This window comes from Simochromis diagramma, unplaced genomic scaffold, assembly GCF_900408965.1.
Source record: "Simochromis diagramma unplaced genomic scaffold, fSimDia1.1 OVJJ01000596.1, whole genome shotgun sequence".
Lineage (NCBI taxonomy): Eukaryota > Metazoa > Chordata > Actinopteri > Cichliformes > Cichlidae > Simochromis > Simochromis diagramma.
In genome coordinates this window covers 4,098,539-4,117,498 of record NW_024387245.1, presented here as the reverse complement: position 1 = coordinate 4,117,498, position 18,960 = coordinate 4,098,539, and the positions used below count along the sequence as shown (strand labels likewise).

The following is an 18,960-nucleotide window of genomic DNA, read 5'->3' as shown; positions in this document are numbered from 1 at the left end:
ATTCTTTACACTGGCTTCCAGTAGGTTTTAGAATTTGTTTTAAAATTCTCGTTTTCACATACTGAGCTCTAAACACACTGTTTATCCCAGCTCCTTACAGAGCACACTGCTGCTCATAGGCTTGGATCACAGGATCAGAATCTGCTGGTTGTTCTGCGTATGAGACTGAAGACTGGGAAGCCGATTCTGTGTACACTTTAAAAACCAGCTAAATACCTTTTTGTTTAACCAGGCTTTTTTTGATACTTTTACTGATTTGAATTCATTGTGTATCTTCCAGCCAACCACAAAAAAATAATTTAGAGGAGTGCCAGAATAAAACATGGAGCCAGAGATGATTTGAAAAGCAGAAAAGTAATGTTACTCACAGTGTTGTCTGTGCCGGGGTCCTGGTTCTGTGGCTGGTCAGGGGATGGCACTTCACAATCAGGGCTGTAGTGCTCACAGTAGTCATAGGCAGCACGATGGTCTGCTACAATCATTAGCTGCTGGATGTCTCCCTAGAAACCCAAACATACATGCATGCTAATAAGTAAACAAATGAAAATGACAGAAGCAATGCCTGACACTGTGTGACCTGCGAGGTGAAAAAGGGAAAGCATCTACATCTGCAAATGTGACATTGCTGCAGAACAGGCAGTCAAGAAACTAGGTCAAGCCAGGGGAATCTCAGGGTGACTAAATGATGAAGAACGTTGTCAAGGGTCCAAGAATGCCATTTTGCATCAGAGTTAAGAGTGTCAGGCGAACAGAGTTACAGCAACACAATAAACAAGATCAAATGTTTGGAGCACAACATGTAAGCCTGACCTCAGTCTGTGTGAATCGTAAGTGATTTTACCTTCAAACTGATTGTGTAAGGCATGTGCATGAGCAGACCTGCAGCTAGGACTAGATCAGAAGAGATAAGAGCTCTGTGTATATCTATGTATACACTGAGTGGACATGCAGTTGTGGAACAGAAGAAGAGGAAGATAGATTTAAGACAGAGAGAAGTTAAAAAAGAGACAGAACAGAGAAGGCTGCTAGAAAATTACTGAGAGAGAACAAGGGAGAGAAAGGCTCAGAAGGATCCCCAGGCTACATAGGGAGCTGGGTGTGTTTCCCACATGTTTCTGAAAAGAATTCATATGGCACCGAAACCTTGTATTGCATTTATCCAAACATGTCCTGATCGCAATTCCAAATTCAGTGATGTCATTCCACATCAATCAAACACGATGTCAGCGTAGCTGAAACAAATATATTTCCAGGAGGCAGGAGGATCGTGAAGCGACGCAGCTATGGGAACGGACCGCCACGGAGGATGAAGTGTTTTTAATTATGTTCAATTGCCAAAAGTTGAAAAAGAAAAAACCCTCAACATGTCTTTCCAGCTGAAATGAGCTTTCTTTACTGACATGCATAAATGGATTGCATTTGTGGTCTAACCAGTGAGAGTTCAATGAAGTGCACCAATCCCACTGCTTTGCTTGAACATACCACTCAGTACCCCTTGCCTCAGATCCTTTAATAACCCTTGCAAAACACTTCACTAGAAGTTGTTTCCTGCTCCATCCTTGGTTTATGTTATAGCTGGACTTTATAGTGGATGCGGGGAAATCAGTCTCTTCCTCCAAAACAGAAGGACTAGAGGAGCCATTACACAGCACTCCCAGCTATGGACTTTGAAGATTTCAAATGGCCACCTCTGAAGCCACAATCTACAGGAGGGTAGACTTGGTATCACTGTAGCGCAATGCCCCCTCTTATTTCAGCGGAGCAGTGTGCCGCAGCTGCGCTGACAGGGGACGATGGGAATTCAGTGTTTGAAATGAGGTCACACTCAATAAGAAATAAACCCACTCTACAGCAAAATAGCCCCCTCCGTTTGGAGCATTGCACCGCTTTCCTATTCACATGCCATTCTTGCACTTCTCTGTTTTCTTTTTTCCCCCCTCCATCTCCCACAGCAGCCAAAGGAATGTCAGGGTACATTATGGCCACAAGTGGTATTGCATGAACCTAAGTTTTCCAAGACGAGACTATTAATCATACACCAAAGCTTTAATTAGCACATCCTCGCAGCACGTAGAGCACCGTGGCAGAAGGCGCTTAATGATCTGTGACATGTACACAGAAAGAAGAAAGAAAGAGGTCCTTGCTTGCCTATGTAGAAAAGTATACTGTTGCACAGGCCCTGCTGGGGATAGAAGTAAAAAAAGGCTGACATCCATCAACCTCCACTAGAGTTTATAATGAGGCTCTCACTATGACTTCAGCTGTTTTATGAGTTGCATATCTGTATAAGACCTCCTTTAACTTTTAGCCTCAATTGCCAGGCATATGATAATAGTAAGTCCACCGCTTTCTTGTGTGTTTTGTTTTCTACACCGACATTGAAAGCTGCACACCTTCACAGTAAAACTACTGTCGAAGTCTCGAGGCGGCATGGCAACCACTAAAGCTGGTTCTGATTTCCTGTCTTTGAGCCTCTTTTCACCACAAGTCACTCCACGGATTCTGAAGCCAAATGTTGCATAAGCTACTATTTTACAGTTAGAGGGGAGGAGCTAAATGTTCCCTATACTATACCGCAGACGTATGCTGATGCTTAAATTTCTCATTTTGAATTCTGGCCCTGAATGCCCAGCTTAGTCCAGCAACCCATTAGAGCATGAGGAATTTACTCCATTAGTGCAAATGGGTTGGGCTGTGTCACCATAATTTTGACGAGGGGAAACGGCAGTGCAACTGCAGAGTCAGACATTCAGCGTGTAATAAGGCTGATTGGTTAACAGGAAATTATAGATTATTCTTCACCTCACGAGTCACATCGCAAGGAGCCGATATGTGACCCCGAGAAATGAGGTGATTGACATCCGAGACAAAGGGTTAAAAAAACAACCAAAAAACCCTGGTATTATAGCATAACACCCAAACGCTGGGTGAAACCATAGAACACATGCAATCAGCTCTCCTGTTAGAGGAGGGACAGTGATATTTTTCAGCATCATGTGGCACATCAGAGCAGTGCTTAAGGCAGAGTTCTCAGACAATAACAGGGCTGCAGTTGTCAGCATCTCCCCAGACTCTGCTGAAATACGACTCTGCTCCTCGCCAGAGCTCGCCTGATGTCGAGCTCTGGTGTTAAAGCCATCGCCTGTGGCTGTGAGTGACAGCCAGCCTCACTTGGACACCATTCACGCTGAAAGACACCTGCACGCACATAACATGTTAAGCCCGCAGAGCGCAAGGCCACAGCTCGCGGCAAGAATGTGGAATGGGAGCAAATCCGTACAGATCAATGCCATTGAAAAATTCATCTTTTCAGCGTTTTCCTAAATAAAATATCACACAGTCTTTTAAGCTTTTATTCCCCAGCTCACCCTTTTTTCTTTTTTTTCTTTTTTCCCGAAACACAACACTGCTAGATTTTTCTGCTTATGTCCAGATGGGGGCAGGAGAGTGCTCTGGTGAGTACAATGCCAAACATCTGTCTCCATTTGTATCTGACCCACAATCATGCAGGGTGGACCAAGTTCATTGTGTTCCGTCTTCTGAATTACAAAATGCGATGGATAGGACGAAAAGCAATATTGGTGACCTTTCAAAATCATCACATCGCATAATGAACGGGAGTAAACGTGGCTATGTTTGGAGGTTAAAAGTGGACACATATTCTTCTTCCGTCTTTTTCATTTTACTTGCACACACAGAGACATACTTAAAGCATTAGGTGAGCATAGACCAAAAGAGGTGCATTTTGATTAGAGGAAGGTCCTAAGGCAACTCCCCCCGCCCTGCTGGTGGAGGGGCAGGCACTGTGTCCCATGAAATCTGCACCTTCTCGAGCTTAGAGCAGTGTACCACAAAATACACAGCACAAACCAACGCTCATTATGTTCACATATCCACGGGGACATCTGATAATGGTTCTTTTTACCTTCTAAACCTCACAGGAGACAAAGGCAGCAGTCAAAAGAAGAAAAACTCTAGGTGAGTTTTCATCATTTTTACGATCAGATGTCAGCATAGGAAAATGAGTAGGTGGCCCCCAAAGAGCAGAATGTAACTCTTGGAGGTCTTGCTGCAGTTTAAGGAGCGCTACTTTCCCAACATATTTACACAGTCACCCCCGAGCTCCGAGCCAAGTGTTGGTGTCACTGCCAGCCCACACCGGCGCACTCACATGCAGCCCCAGCGTCTGGGCATTGTCCAACCTGACCACAAAAACCAAACAACAAGCTGCAGAGGTCAGCTCGCTGCGTAGGGGAAATAAATCAGAAAGGACACATGCATAGAAAGTCACATAACCACGCACATGTAGGTATAGAAGTATATGTGTAGACACACGCACGTGCAGAAAACTAAAGCAAAATGCATAAATGTAAACCGTCGTCAGACATCAATTGAATTTTCATCCACTTTCCCCTCCAGACTCTAGTCCAATCTCAGTCCTCAGAGCTGCTGCCAACAGCAACATGTCTGTCTGCCGGCCCCACTTATCCACAACACAGCCCCCTACAGTAACCATTCCCCCACCTCATTGTCGCTGCCCAGTTTTTTGATTCCCTCTGGATGTCCCGTGTCACTCTAACCCTTAGTTTCCCAGCCCCTGCGACACTCACTGCACATAAGACTTTAATCCCACATCTCTATGGACTGCGGGAAGGCATATTCCCATTTCCTGTTCTTTTGGGATAGCTGAAACCGCTTCACTCACCTAGGAGGGCGTTTGGCTTGGGTATTTGCTGAAATCTACATTAAAAAGTGCTGAGGGCACACTTCACGGTTTGCTGACACAGTAAAGGAATAACACGGAGAAAAAAAGGGAGTGAAATATCAACTTTTGACATGAGTTAAGGAAAATCTTAATTATCCGTGGAAATTCCATCTATCCCAAGGATAGTGATGTCTGGCCTAGAATGTACAGAGTAGTGTGCTTTTTCAGTGAAGCAGGATGTATACCTTGGGCAAGATAATGCAAAGAAGCACGTGAAGACACAAGTATGTGGAGCAAGTGGCTACTAGGATCCAGGTCCATATCCTAACCACAACCCTTTTCCACAGTAAAGGCAAAGACAGCTGTGGGTTAAGGAGTATAGCTGTCTACTAATTAGAAGGTTGGTGGTTCAATCCACAGTTGCCATCACAGTGTAATGTTAGGTATATAAGTACTTGTGTGATTGGGTAAATTAAACTTTCAGTAAGGACTTTCAGCATCATACACTGAGTTCTTTATTAGCTAAAGTTTTCTGCTGGAACTTTTTTCAAGTGCTGATTAAACTTTATCATATATTTAGGGGCTGGGTTTTGTGCATTTCATTGCATTTCACTGGAGTTTGCATGATATATGTGCCCTCTCCATTTATGCCCACCCCTCACCCAAACTGGTTGCATCTGCCACAACTGGTTGCATCTGCCGTAACCAGTTTGGGAAATCTATAGCCTGCTTCCAAGACTATAGGTTTAAAACCTGGGAAAGTTTAAACAAAAAGAGGTTTTGCTGGAGGTTTCTTCCTGTTAAAAGGGAGTTCCTCCTTCCCACTGTCACCAAGTGTGCGCTCATAGGGGGTCATCTGATTGTTGGGGATTTCTCTGTATTATTCCAGGGTCTTTACTTACAGTATAAAGTACCTTGCAGTGACTTTTGGTGTGATTTGGCGCTATATAAATAAAATTTAATCTAATTGAATTGAAATGCCATTAGAAAGATGTAAATGTAAAAAAAAGACTGACAGCGCCACTAGCTTCTGACTTGTAAATGATCATGATGATCAGTCAGCATCTCATAGAAATAGTTTCAATATAAACTGAACATCATGGCGTCTTTGGATTAAGGATTTATACTGTGGCAGAATGCATTTGAATTCAGAAAGCAGAGTGTAAGATGAGTGAATTGGATGAAGGAATGTAGTTACAGAACTTTCTCTGAGCTATATGTTGATCAGCCATGTTTGTGGCCTTCTCAGTGTCTGCGCTCAAGGGCTAATTTGCCATCACACTTCTGAACAGGGGATTTGAGGGCTCCCTACATTGCAATTCAGGGTTATTTGAGACCTTGAGATCATTTGAGATGATCCATCCAGAAACACTGGTCCCTGGATCACATGGTGAAACACGCCATACAATCCCTCATCCCTCATTTGGAGTTCTGTAGAGTAAAGACAGCCCGGGGCGAAACTCTGCATTAAATTCTGACTGTGTTACAGTCAACCTAACAGAAAAAATGACCCAGCACACACTATACTAGTGAATTATATTGAGTAGGGGGAAAAATGCATACACACATACACACACAAGATTGGGGCTACTTTTTTTTTTTTTTAAGTTTCTATAACATTGGTAAATTAGGAAGTCCTGTATAATATATGAGCAGTGTAAATGAGAGACACACTTTTGTAATGCTTTGATTAATTACTATGTGTACCACTTTTATTGTCCACTTGAAGCCGGATCTCCTTTTCCCCCCCTTTCTTTTCTTTGTGGAAGAACCTAAATTTCCACTTATAATTTTTTTTATACAAAGCAGTCATGGAGACCCAAGCAGGGCATCAAATTTCTTGGCCTCCTCTAATGGGGCAAAAGAAGAGAGGCCATTATCCACGCATTAGAAAAACTGAACAAACTGCTACTGCTTTCTGACACCCAATGGAAATCTGAGGTCACGTACATTTTTAACAGTAGAGCCACAGACTGAAATGCTTTTACTAAAGCTACTGAAACTATTAACTGAGAAAAAAATTAATAACACAGGAGCCAAGCCAAGGTCTGGCAAAGTCACTCAAACCGACCGATGAAAACTGAGTGACAAAGGGTTCAAAGTGTATTGGGAGATTGCAAAGTCTGCTGCAAATATCACTCATTCTGTCAAATCTTTACCTTAGATGACTGAAACATGTGAACAATAAAGATGTTGGCGGGAAAAAATGGAGGAAAGTCCTGAGGTGAAGATGGGAAAACAGGATGTGTAAAAACCCATTAGGCCATGACAATATTAAAGCTCATTATGAGCATCAAGCTCATGTGTTGCATTTTTTTATTAGTTTTTCCTGGCTCTATCTGCTCTACAGGGGCCCCGCAACTTGCTTCTTTCCACTCCGACTGAAGGCTTCCAGACCCATTCCCCTGCTCCCTTAGTCTTACCCTATTACTTTTAACCCTCCCTATTCATTTCATCATTAATCCTTTATTTCTGTATATCTAAAGCGTAATCATCTTCTGTTTTGTTACCTATCCTACCAAACTTATCACTCACCCTCCCATTCGCTCTTGGGACAGCCTATCAGCGGATACCAAGGAAACCTCTGGATGATGTCATGTGGTGCGGCTCCTGTTCCAAGACTGACATCAGCTGGGGAGAGAACTCCTCATTCTTTCCAGCGAATGACCCAACATTTTTGGCTCCTGTACCCACACCTCCTGTTCTGACCTCCCCCCTCTCCTCCAGCCCTTCTCATTTCAGAACATTATTTTGTTTTCTGTACACTCAAAACTTCCCTCTGATGTCTTCCCCTATAACTGTCGAACAGGCCGAATATGTCTTTCTGTGATAAAGACTCCACCTTATCATTGTCCACATTCATGGAAGCTGCTGTCTGTGCTTTTGGCCAGACAAGAAGTGCTGTGTTTGCACATCTCCACCTCAGTTGCTTCAATTCAACCGCTTTCCCCTGTGGATTAACTCTGAGTGGGGCCAAGTGGTTCATCTGTCCCACTTAGGTTACCTCAGACCAACCACAGGTCGCCATTTCACTGAATGCTACTTACAACTAAGGGATGGGTATTAAATTATCTCTGATTGTTCTTGGCAAACTCAGTTTGAAACAACATTAAACAAGGAAATCAGGGGTACATTTAGAATCTGGAGTCTTTCATGCAGAGATAAAGAGACACTAGAAATACATCCAAACAGAGAAACAATAATATCTAATCTGTACCCACAGGTATATCTGTCAGAGAAGTACCCTTTAAGGTGATTTAGCTACTCTTTATATTGCATTTTTGTTATGCTAATGTTAATTTGATAGTTTTCAAAACACCTTAATCTAATGTTGGTTGATGACACGCTTATTCTCGTCAGAATGACCAGTCTACCACTTTTGTGTAGATTTTGCAAAGACCAGCAGGGGTCAGCATTCCAGGTTGCATTCCCAAACATAAAACGGCGCCTTGCTTTAACTGTTGTGTGAATATTTTCCGGAGCTAAACATATAACAGAAAATAAGTGAAGGTTTAATCGAAATTAAAAAATATGAGGAAGAGAATGTAAGGGTATGAGAGTAAACAACTTTCTAAAAGACCTCATGTTAGCTAGCTATGTCAACCAAGCTAAATGCTACACAGGCTACACTCTCATTTGCTTTTTCATGGAGTTTGTTCATTGAATCAAAGAACTGTTAATCCTAATGAGAAGACCATAGCTGTGGAAAGCACTCTTAAGCAGATTTAAACCACAAAATGATGATCTCAGGGGTGACACTGGTCAGCGTAACCAATATTTCAACAATCAAGGCGATCTTTGACTTGCTTTCAAATTAATGGATAAAATGAGTATAGTCATTTTTATTACATTCATTTTACATTAAATCTGCTTTAAACACACATAGCTTTATGCTTGCACTTCCGCATTTCAGTGTATGAGGAGTAGCTCTACTGATCCATGGTCATCATCTCAAAACAAGTGAAAACTTCAAGAAGATATTTCACACATGGCCGGCCCTCCCTGAGCCTGGTTCTCCAGGAGGTTTCTTCCTGTTAAAAGAGAGTTTTTCCTTCTCACTGTTGCCAAGTGCTTGCTCATAGGAGGGTCATGTGATTGTTAGGGTTTTCCCATTAATATTGTAGGGTCTTTAACCTATGATATAAAGCAGCTTATACTGAATAATGGCGGCAATTGATAGCATTCAAACAACAATCATAGAGAAAAAGGGAAAAAACAAAAGATTACAATTAGTTTGCAATTAGTCTGCAATAGCACCGATTACTGTACCTGGTTCCAAAAAAAGTTTGCTTACTTGCACATCTAAAAATCTTTTTAATTCCCTTCACACTTTTTATTGGCACAAGCGCAAACACTATGGAAGCCCGTTTCCGCCACTAAAAAAAAAAAGGATCCATAACTCAAAATTTCGAGTTATTTTCTCGAAATTCTGAGTTACTTTCTCGAAATTTCAACATATTAACTCGAAATTTCGATTTATTAACTCAAAATTTTGAGAAAAGCAACTCGCAATTTCGAGTTAGCGCTGCCAATCCGTAATCTACATGAATGACGTCATTTCCTTGTTACCCGGAAGCTGAAGCCCTCAGCTACAAATGCTACAGCTAAGCTACCGGTATTACATCCAGTCGTGAATGCACAGATTGCTGAGTGTTTTCAGCCTGGCTTCACAAATGATGAAATCCCTGTGTTATTAGCTGAATCACATGGTGTTACTATCAGCAAACGTACTCGCGAAAGCGCCAATTTGTTGGGATACGTTTTTGAGTGCACGTTCCTCTGCGCCATATGCTTCCAGGTGTATATTTTTGATTGGCAAAGCTAACTCGAAATTTAACTCGAAATTTCGAGTTAATAAGTTGAAATTTCGAGAAAATAACTCGAAATTTCGAGTTATGGATACTAGCTTTTTTTTTTCATTTAGTGGCGGAAACGGGCTTCCATACAAACACAGCACCCTTAACCAAGCAACTAAAATAGAGTGGTGCAAGAGGACAGACACTCTCTTTGTGACCACAAAAACCTTGTCAGAAACCAAACCACAAACCACCTAAGCATAGTACTGCTTTTCTTCTTACTACTGTATGCAAAGGAAAGGCTCCACTAAAAAAAGAAGTATAGCACCAATCACCAATCACTCTGATTTAACAGTGTGATAAATCCTAATCTTTTCACTTCATGTTTTTCTCTCCAAAACAAGTGAAATGGATTAAGAGGCAATACAGGCAAGAAGGAAAATATGTAAATGTGATTCGGGGTTGTACTTTCCCTTTAGGACCCATTAAGTATGTCATTTTTAAAATCTCTTATAAATCAGCAATTACCAGCAATTATGTTTTCTTTTTAAGTATCGTGCAAAAAATAAAAATAAAGGTTTGCAGTTTTCTGAAGAAATTGACCTGGAAATCCCCAGACTCTAATGTAAAAGGTCCGACAGTGAAATCACATATGTTATTTTGTGTTTTCACACTTACCAGCTCTCGGGGGTAACCAGCTCTGGCAAAAGTCAACACGGGATCAGACTAAACTACAAAGAGAGTAATGGGAGGAAAAGGAGTGCAACCTGAGCATAATTTGGAAACTATGTGGCATATTTTCCATTTTCTGCAGCACTGGAGCCTGTCCTGTCTCCTAACTGGCAGACGCACAGCAGGGGGGGCTTTAAACATCTCCCACAAAATATCTGTCCGTTCCCACGGTAACTACTGAACTGTTACCGCCGCTATAATAGCTGGCTAAGATTTAATTGTTCCACTATCACCCCAATCTCCTGATTTGTATGCTAGGGGCAAATAATAGAAGTAGAGCAGAGTTACAAACGTATAAATGCCGTCATCTTTTTGGCAGCTGTGAGCTAATAGGCTGAAGAGGGGAAATAATGGCTGTAACACAGAATGCAGACATATAAACAGATGGCATGATATCTTTATTTGTGCTCCAATAAAATTGGCATCCTTCCCTTTTTCCCTCATGAACCACATTTTCCCCACAACACTGGATAAAAAGCTTCATATGTAGAGTTCATTTTGCAGATAAGTCTCTTACTTAGAAACTCGATTTTGTTTACAAGGCTATAATTTTGTCCATGGCTTTCAGGGAAACTTTAGCGACAGTGGCTAGGGAAGTGATGTCATATTTCTTTCTCTTCATCTGATATGGCTGAGTAACAGTAAGGTTAAAGGTCAGCTGGCTAAGGATCAGTCACATCAGTCAGCCTCTGTTACTAATTATTATTGAGGGCTTTGGCCTCGCAGACTAATCCCCTCTTTTAAACAAGCACAACTCCAAAGGGACAAAGACAACACTATTCTTTGTGCCTCTCAGAATATTTTGGTGTGTCTGTGTGTGTGTCTGTGTTCCTCACAAACACAGGGGTCAGGTTTAAGAGACACACATATTCAGACAAAAACTTGTTACAGGAACCCAACAAAAGCTCTCTTACAGGAACTGTCCAAATGAATTCATAGTGCACAAACACTTTTTTAAGCCATATCAGAGACTTGCAGGTATTATAAAGCACAAAAAGCTTCTTCTCACCAGTCAGATTATCATAATCTTTTGACTCCCTATCTTTATTAAGCATAAACGGAAGAGAAGGGGTGGAAGGAATAAAGCTCTTATTCTAATAACTGAAACAAGTAGCTGCCTGTGGAAAAACCTCTGTAAAGCAAAGTGTCATAGCCCTTTTAAACAAAGAATCCAGACGTGAAGCCGCAAAGAGAACTATAACAGCTTGATTATAGATTTAGCTACAATAAGGCAACACTTTAAAACAGCAAAAGAGGATGAACTGAGCAGCAAGAAAATGCAGCACAGCTGGCAGCAGAAGGGAACTGCAGGACACAAAGTTCTTTTGCGGACGATGTGGGATATGTGGTACCTTAAATTAAGTCTGATTTACGATTGTGTGCGTGTGAAAGAGTGGGTGGCAGGAGGATCAGATGCTGGTGGACTAGGGCAAGCCAAATATCTCTATAGAGGATGCGGCCTCTCCCACAGTCCCCAATTTCGAGCAGTATTTCAAAATAATTTGGGACTGGGGATGACCACCATTGGCACCACAGCCACATGTGTCTGTGCTGTAATTAAAAAGGACGATTCTGATTATATAGAAATGGGCCTAAATCATCTGTTTAAAGGCACTGTTTGTTTGTTTTGTTTTTTCATTTTCATACAGCCTTTCAACATGAAAACAGCAAAAGATGTAGCTAATTTGAACCTGGAATAAATGGCAAGCCAGCAGTCCATGAAGCAAACAGTCCCAAATGACCCATCAAATTTGCCAAATTATACTATATACAAAGCTCGGATTAAAAGTTAGAGTTTAACGCCTACCTCAAAGACTTCTTCATCAAGTATTCTTGTTCCAAACACTATAATTCCTTTGGTATCAATGACTGGTTGGGGACTTCGGAGTAACTTCTGTGTGGTCTTCTTTTTACAGTCCAGAATGAGGGTGATGGTCTGCTTGTGCACGCTGATGGCCACTCGATGCCACCTGGAATGGGAGGTACAGTCAATTCACACACTTACTGGATTACAGGCCTCTTTTTGTGTTTGTCCATTTGAATTCAAATCTATCCATCTCTGTCTTCCAAAGTGAAATACAATCTCTAATCCTAGTTGTTAGTAGCGTAGTGAGGTTACGCAGTCAATGACACTTAAGGTTGAGAGTGACAAAAAGTTGCTTCCAAACTTCTAAAATTAAACAAAACTGCTGTCAAAGCCTACCATCATCGTGAGGGTCCACTCTAATAGAATGATTTAAAATTGTTTTAAAAGTAGAGCCTGACACTCTTTTTAAGCGTTTTGTACAAGTGAGGTGAAAGACTGCACTTACTTTCCGTCGGCTAGGTTGACTCCTCTGAAGAGGGGGTAGTCCTCAGGGCTGGGTCTGCCTGTGTGGTCCTCATACAGGAAGACTGGAGAGCGGCCCACTTCTAGACCAAGCTGCTGGATGCCCTGTTCATTGTACAGAGACAACAGGAAGGACTGGCTGCCCTTCTTAGGCTTCACTGTGGCCATGATGGAAAAGTCCTCAGGGAAGACATCACCTGGCAGGACAAATGGTGGGTTGGATAGAAAGAGAAAAGCATTTTTTTTTTTTTGGAGACTTATAAGCAGCCGTAACCATTCATCATCGTAAGAGGAATGAAGTATGAGGTTTGCTTTTGCAAGGTTGTAGTCGTTGTGTTATTTTAGGAGACTGACTGCGTTCTTTGATGTCTAACGGGAGTGTGGTTATTTTTTACTGATGCTTCTAATGGAAATCGAACAAAAACTAACAAATATCATTTAAATTGGTGGAATCAAAGATTTGGTTTTGCGCACCAAACGGAAACACCAGAAATTTTTGAGTGCCCAAAATATAACCGGATAGGATTCATCTGAACGGGTTGGCCGGTAAAACGAAAGTTAGCGGGAGGGAAAAAAGTGGATCGATTCCAGCGCAGCGCAGAATGAAAAGCATTAATGACAAAAGCATGTGATCCCCAGAGACTTCGTCAAACTATCCTTCAAACTCCTCCTCTCCGCTTCTCTCCTCTGCCACAGCTGATGGGTCTAGCAGACGCCGAGACACCAATGAAGGGCTGGAGAGGAGCAACACATTTTTACAGCAGAAATAATGAAAGACACATTGCCTGGAAATGGAAATACCAGCAGTATAGTGGTATTTAAACACAGAAAAAAATATAAAGAGGATGTGTTGGCCTCCGTCTGCTCGGCTCCTTTGAGAAGCCTCACAAGTTCCTGCATTTTGCTTCAGTGTGGAAAACATCTGCCAGACAAATTCCTGTAGTGGGGTGTTCTTAGGACCTCCAAAAAGGAGGAGGCTTGCCAACTGTCTGTGCAGACTGTTGCTTCCCAGATAGTGCTAATGCAGAGGTCTGACTACATTTGGGAACACAGATGACCTTTCAGAACAGGAGGCAACCAGAGTGTATTAAAGCCACCACTGTTATCTGGATTATACTGAACATAAGCAAAGAAACCACTTGAATTCCAGTTGTAATCTCCAGTCTTTAGCATGTGTGGAGCAGAGATTTCCAGACAACCGGAAAAGAAAGGCAGGGTTTGTGGCTACAGTGGCTACGCTGGTAAAGCCCCTTACCCAGCCACCATATTCAGAATATGAAGACACTGCTAAACTAAACTGGGGAAACTTTGGTAATACTAGCCAATCAGACAATGTGGAGAAAAAAAAGAGGACCTCAGTCGGGTTAGAGACGAGACGAGACGAGACGAGACGAGAAGAGACGAGAAGAGAAGAGAAGAGAAGCCAATTTTTTAGTCTAACCTTCAACTGCAAAGCAGTTTTCATGGGTTTTAAGAAGTCGCTGTTTACACAGGCGACCTCTGGTGGTCACATGAGCACACAGCAAACACGAAAATGAATAGCTTATTTAAGGACGAAGCAGTCTGCCTTGTAGTGTCCTTCAGATCCCCACCGCCACCTTAGCTCAGAATATTTGTTTCAGCAAATACTCGTATACGTATGTCATTTCTACTTGGTAGTCAACCGATTCTGAATTTTGCTACCGCCACTCGTTCGCTTTCTTCTTTTTTTTCATCGGCCTTCAGCCTTGTCAGCATCTGGACGTCTGTTTGCCTTCCTGTCTTGTCTTCCTGCCTTTTTCTATCATTCCTTCATTAAACGCTAGGCATCAGATCGCATCATGCGGAGAGCACATGCCTTGGCAGTGAGCTCCCTCAGGAATTCTGCTTGGCATCATATGAAAAACATTGCTTTAATTGACAGATGCTTCAGCGGGACGGTGTAAAGCAGAGAAAAAGGAGAGACAGAACACAGACAAGCAACAGGAAGGCAGCTCTTCAAAAAAAAGCTCCTGAGATGTTAGCGTTTTGTAAGGAAGACAGATCCACAAATCTTTGGCTGGTTGCATAGTGAACATGAAATTAAAGCACTATGATATAAACAATGCAAGTGGGAAATACCAGAACAAAGAAACACAATTAAGGAAATTTAGTGCTGCATCTGTCTTGCACAATAGCCACGTCAGACACTCAGGCAGTGATTCAGCAGTGGTTTGGTGAAGGCTGTTTGTTCAGAAGTGAAGGGTCAACTAAGGGGTGAAAGGGAAACCAGAGCACACGGGAAAATGAGTGGGTGTTCTGTGAAGTGTAAGCAGCAAATTGCAAAGCATCGTCCTACAGTATCTGCCCTGCTGGGACGATAACGACCCAACCCCAGCATGAGAAAATCTAACCCCCCCCCAGAATGTGTTTCTCAACCTGCTGCTCCAGGCCACCAGATGAGAGATACCTCATACCTCGTGTGTGTTCGTGTTGTCAGTGTGTGTCTGTGCCAACATGGTAGGAATGGAAAGGCTGGGGTGCCAACAGTCCCGAGAGTTTACTCTGGCATCTCAGCCACCAGTGTCAGGCCAAAAAAGGTCACGGGAAAGACGCCTCCAGCTAGCCAGACTAAATCCAGCATTTTACTCCAGATTTTGCTGAAGAGTTTGTAGCTATCTTTTATTCGTCACGTTGGAAAGGGCAGAGGGAATGTCTTGTCCTGTGATATCATGCTACAGGTATGTGACGTGTACGCCTGAGTATTCTTCCTCAACAAAACTTACAGAGCCTCAGAGAATGCACAAAACGTCAGCATGGGACCCGGTTATGGCGGCACTTTCTCTGATGATGTCTGCCATCTGTTAGAGTGCATACACGCAGGTAATGGGGTAGAAAGCTTTGTGTCCTGTAATTGGTCATTCAGTCATCACTGTGTCCAACTCTCTTCTTCTGTATGAGACAAGCTGCATTCCTGTGGGACTGCATATTGCTGCAGAGACAACAACTGCCTTGCAAAGCTGTCTGTTTGCAAAGGAGTGCACCTAGCAATAGGAAGAAACAGTGAAGTGACTTAACATAACAGTAAGTGGCTCTAATGTAAACAGCTCCCACTGTACAACTTAAGAAAACACTAATAATAAAAGAAACATTTTAGCTGTGATATGACATGTTATTACTGTCTTACTCTGGAGTCATTGAGCTTGCCCTCAAAGATCATGTCGTACATCTAAGTCTGAGATAGGCAATTTTCCCAAGGGCCCACATGAGAAACTATGACTGTTGTGGACGGCCACACCAATGAGCTTGGAGTTATTCTATAAACTCTTTATAGGCTTATTTTTGCAGCTCTCCACAGCAGACTCCCTGTTTCTCATGGAGAATTAATTGTCCATCCATGAATTCTACAAAATCTTCCAAATAAATAGTAGTAAACACGATTACAACCTAGTTTTGCTTGAAATTAAATGCCACTATATATGTAGCATGTGGCACTGAATGCAACATATCACTCTTGAGGGATGCTGGCACACAACAGAACCATGATTGCTTTTACAGCTTGTGAGTTAAGCTGTAGCAGAAGCCCCTGGCCATCTGTGGTCGGTGCCGTCTAGCTAAAGCAGTTGTGACCACAGGTTTGCAGGCTAAGTTACAGCTAACCCCATTCAGAGAACCCAGGATTTGCTGAGTCTTTCTTCCTTTGGTGTTTGATGGCTATTGTTTATGATGGCGCACAACATACGCAGAAGGTAAAGAAAAAAATGTTCCAAATGGACAAAATTAAAATGCCCAGATTGGGATTTACTGCAATTTCCATTGCAATGAATTCTCAGATGCTTATTTGTTCTTGATGGGTTGTAGTTTAAGAGAGAGGCAGTTTTATTACCCAGTTTCTTCCCAGCTCCTTCACTTAATAAAGGTAAGAAAGGTCTCTTCTGTTCAGAGTGCCTCAGAAGTTTCAAATGAATCATCTCTTCCACATGTTTGCCTAATGAGTGCATGTCTGCACTTGCTCTTTTCCAACACATCATCACAAGCTGTCTGTGGCTATGGGGTCACAAGGCGGTGTGATCTTAGCCGGTGCTACTGTGCTTTTGTTTCAATACCATTATTGTAAAGCAAAACAATTGTATTTGTATGCCTTTATTTTCTATATGTGACTTTTTTGTACCTTTTCAATAATTAAAGCAAACTGTACCTCCAGACTGAAGTCATAACTCAAACTGTACCTCCAGACTAAAGTAGCAAACTTAGTTAAAGAGGGGAAAAAGAACCGGATAAAATGACCTCAACTGCCTTCTGGAATATATTAGCTCTATGTTCTTGTACCATAAAGGCAAGAGAGGGCCACATCACAAACACTGCGAGTGAATTTTAAAGCCTTCAAGCCAAAGACAGCTAGTTAGTCTGTTTGCACCTTAAGACTGTGCGGTGCCTGTTGTGAATTCCTCCAGTTGGTTTGTTTTATATAGACTGTTATTTTGGATGATCCAGCGTAGCATGTGTGTAATTACAGCATGTGTGTCTAAACAGAGACTCATATGGGGACATGCTGTCATAAAGCATCAAAGTGAACAGTATTTGTTTGATTGGAGGGCATGTAAGAGCATGCAGCCCACAGGAGCCTTGCAGCTCTACATTAAGCCCCTAGGACGAGTTATGCCACGGATCAAAGATCCACCAAGGCCAATGTAGCATCTTAGAAGACCGCGAATGGAGTTGCCATCCAATCTAAACTTTGTGGAAGCTTAGCGCACAGGAAGGGATATTATTTCTCTCTTGTTGCTATATCTAGACCTCACCGGCTTTTTATATCTGTAAGCCAAAGGAAAGGCAACAATCACAATCATTTTCAGAAATTGGTTGTCTGGGTCATGAAACTGTGGGTTTTTTAATTTATGTTTTATGGGGAAAAAAAATACAGCAAAGACAAAGGAAGAAAACACTGCGAGGCAGAAGCAGTCTAGGAGAAATGATAGAGGGAGAAGCGATGACGCTTGAGGGAAAAAATGAGAGAAGGAGGGAGAAGAGCAAGGAAAGAGCGCTGGAGAGGGAGGGGAGAAAGGAAAGAAGCACTGCAGCACAGTATATAGCAGTAACTCAAAGCCACGTCAGCATGATAGAACACAGAAAAGTGGAACCCCAGGCTTCCCTCCCATCCACCAACCATATTTTCGCTGCTTTTTCATCACCCAGCTCCTCCTGCTGCGACATTAAATATTACAGGGCAATGCATCTGATGTGCACTTTCATTATCGTTCTTTTACCAACATTTGCTAAAAGTGTCCACATGTGGTAGGCAATTTGTTTCAGTAAAAAATACAGATGCACTTGGACATGCATTAGCAAGATGTCAACATGTTTGCAGGGGACTTAAAGATTAAACAGCAGGCACAGCCATTTTAAAACCTAGAAGTTAAAGGTAGAGTCGAGATAAATTATCAGCTTATGCTAACGGACAAAACTGCGAACCTGGAGGGGGAGAAAGGAACAGGCTAGACGGGAGCAAATGCAAAATGCTATCCAGCCAAGTTAAGACGTTATATTTGGAGTTTAATGTGAAGTAGGATTAAAGGTCACGAAAGCCAAACAGATGGCAAGACTTTAACTTTAAAACCTGGGAAAATGTCTTTAAGCAGAAAAAGGTTTCTTCCTGCTAAAAAGGAGTTTTTCCTTCTCACTGTCACCGAGTGTTTGCTCATAGGGGGTTGTCTGATTCTAGGGGTTTTCTCTCTATAATTGTACGGTGTTTGCGTTACGATATAGAGCACCTTGAGGTGATTGCTGACGTGATTTGGCGTTATTATATTGTGATGTGTTTCATGTTTGAAAGAGGAGAAATTCTTCATTGCAAGTTCTTAAATTACTTCTTAGTTGAACATGTGCAGCATGAAAAGTTCCTTGAGTCATATACTCACCTGGGTACAGCTGTTTGGTGGGGGCACTGAGCTGGGCATCTTTGGATACTCTGTAAGCCACATCGGGTCCTTGTGATGACCTTCTATGTGAGCACAATCCCGTTGTTTTCGTAACACCTTCGGGTAAACTGTGAAAATCTAAAATCTTCAAGAGGTCTGCTGGTTCCACTGCAGAGAAGAGAGAGAGAAACACACAAAAAGGACATTAGATTCATATTCAACAAACTTAACTTCGGAGCATTTGGCTAGTCTCTATGAAGGCCAGCGCATTGCTAAAACAATGCCACTGCAGAGTTTGTGCAACTCCAAACTTCTGCATATTAAGCAAGCCTTAATTATGGCACATTCAATCTATTTTCTGTCCTTTGCTGACTTAGAAGCACTAGTTACTCAGCAGGAGACTCCACTGTTGTGGTTCAGTGAAGATTTCTGTTATCCATTTAGGCGCTAAACAGAGACATGCCCATTTATAGATCACCCATGATCACTGGTTTCAGCTGCACCAAAACCCATCCTTCCATC

The 18,960-nt window shown here is 42.2% G+C and overlaps 1 protein-coding gene across 1 annotated transcript in view; it reads right to left on the bottom strand.

The window, feature by feature from the left end:
• col5a1 (procollagen, type V, alpha 1) overlaps positions 1 to 18,960 on the bottom strand; it is a 76,626-nt gene that overhangs the window by 42,385 nt on the left and 15,281 nt on the right. The window contains exons 2-5 of the mRNA XM_040000100.1: positions 18,439 to 18,606; positions 12,546 to 12,759; positions 12,041 to 12,203; positions 369 to 500 (exon numbers count right to left, since the gene is read on the bottom strand). Of these exons, the coding sequence (XP_039856034.1) occupies positions 369 to 500; positions 12,041 to 12,203; positions 12,546 to 12,759; positions 18,439 to 18,606 (677 nt within the window). The remainder of the gene's footprint in view (positions 1 to 368; positions 501 to 12,040; positions 12,204 to 12,545; positions 12,760 to 18,438; positions 18,607 to 18,960) is intronic.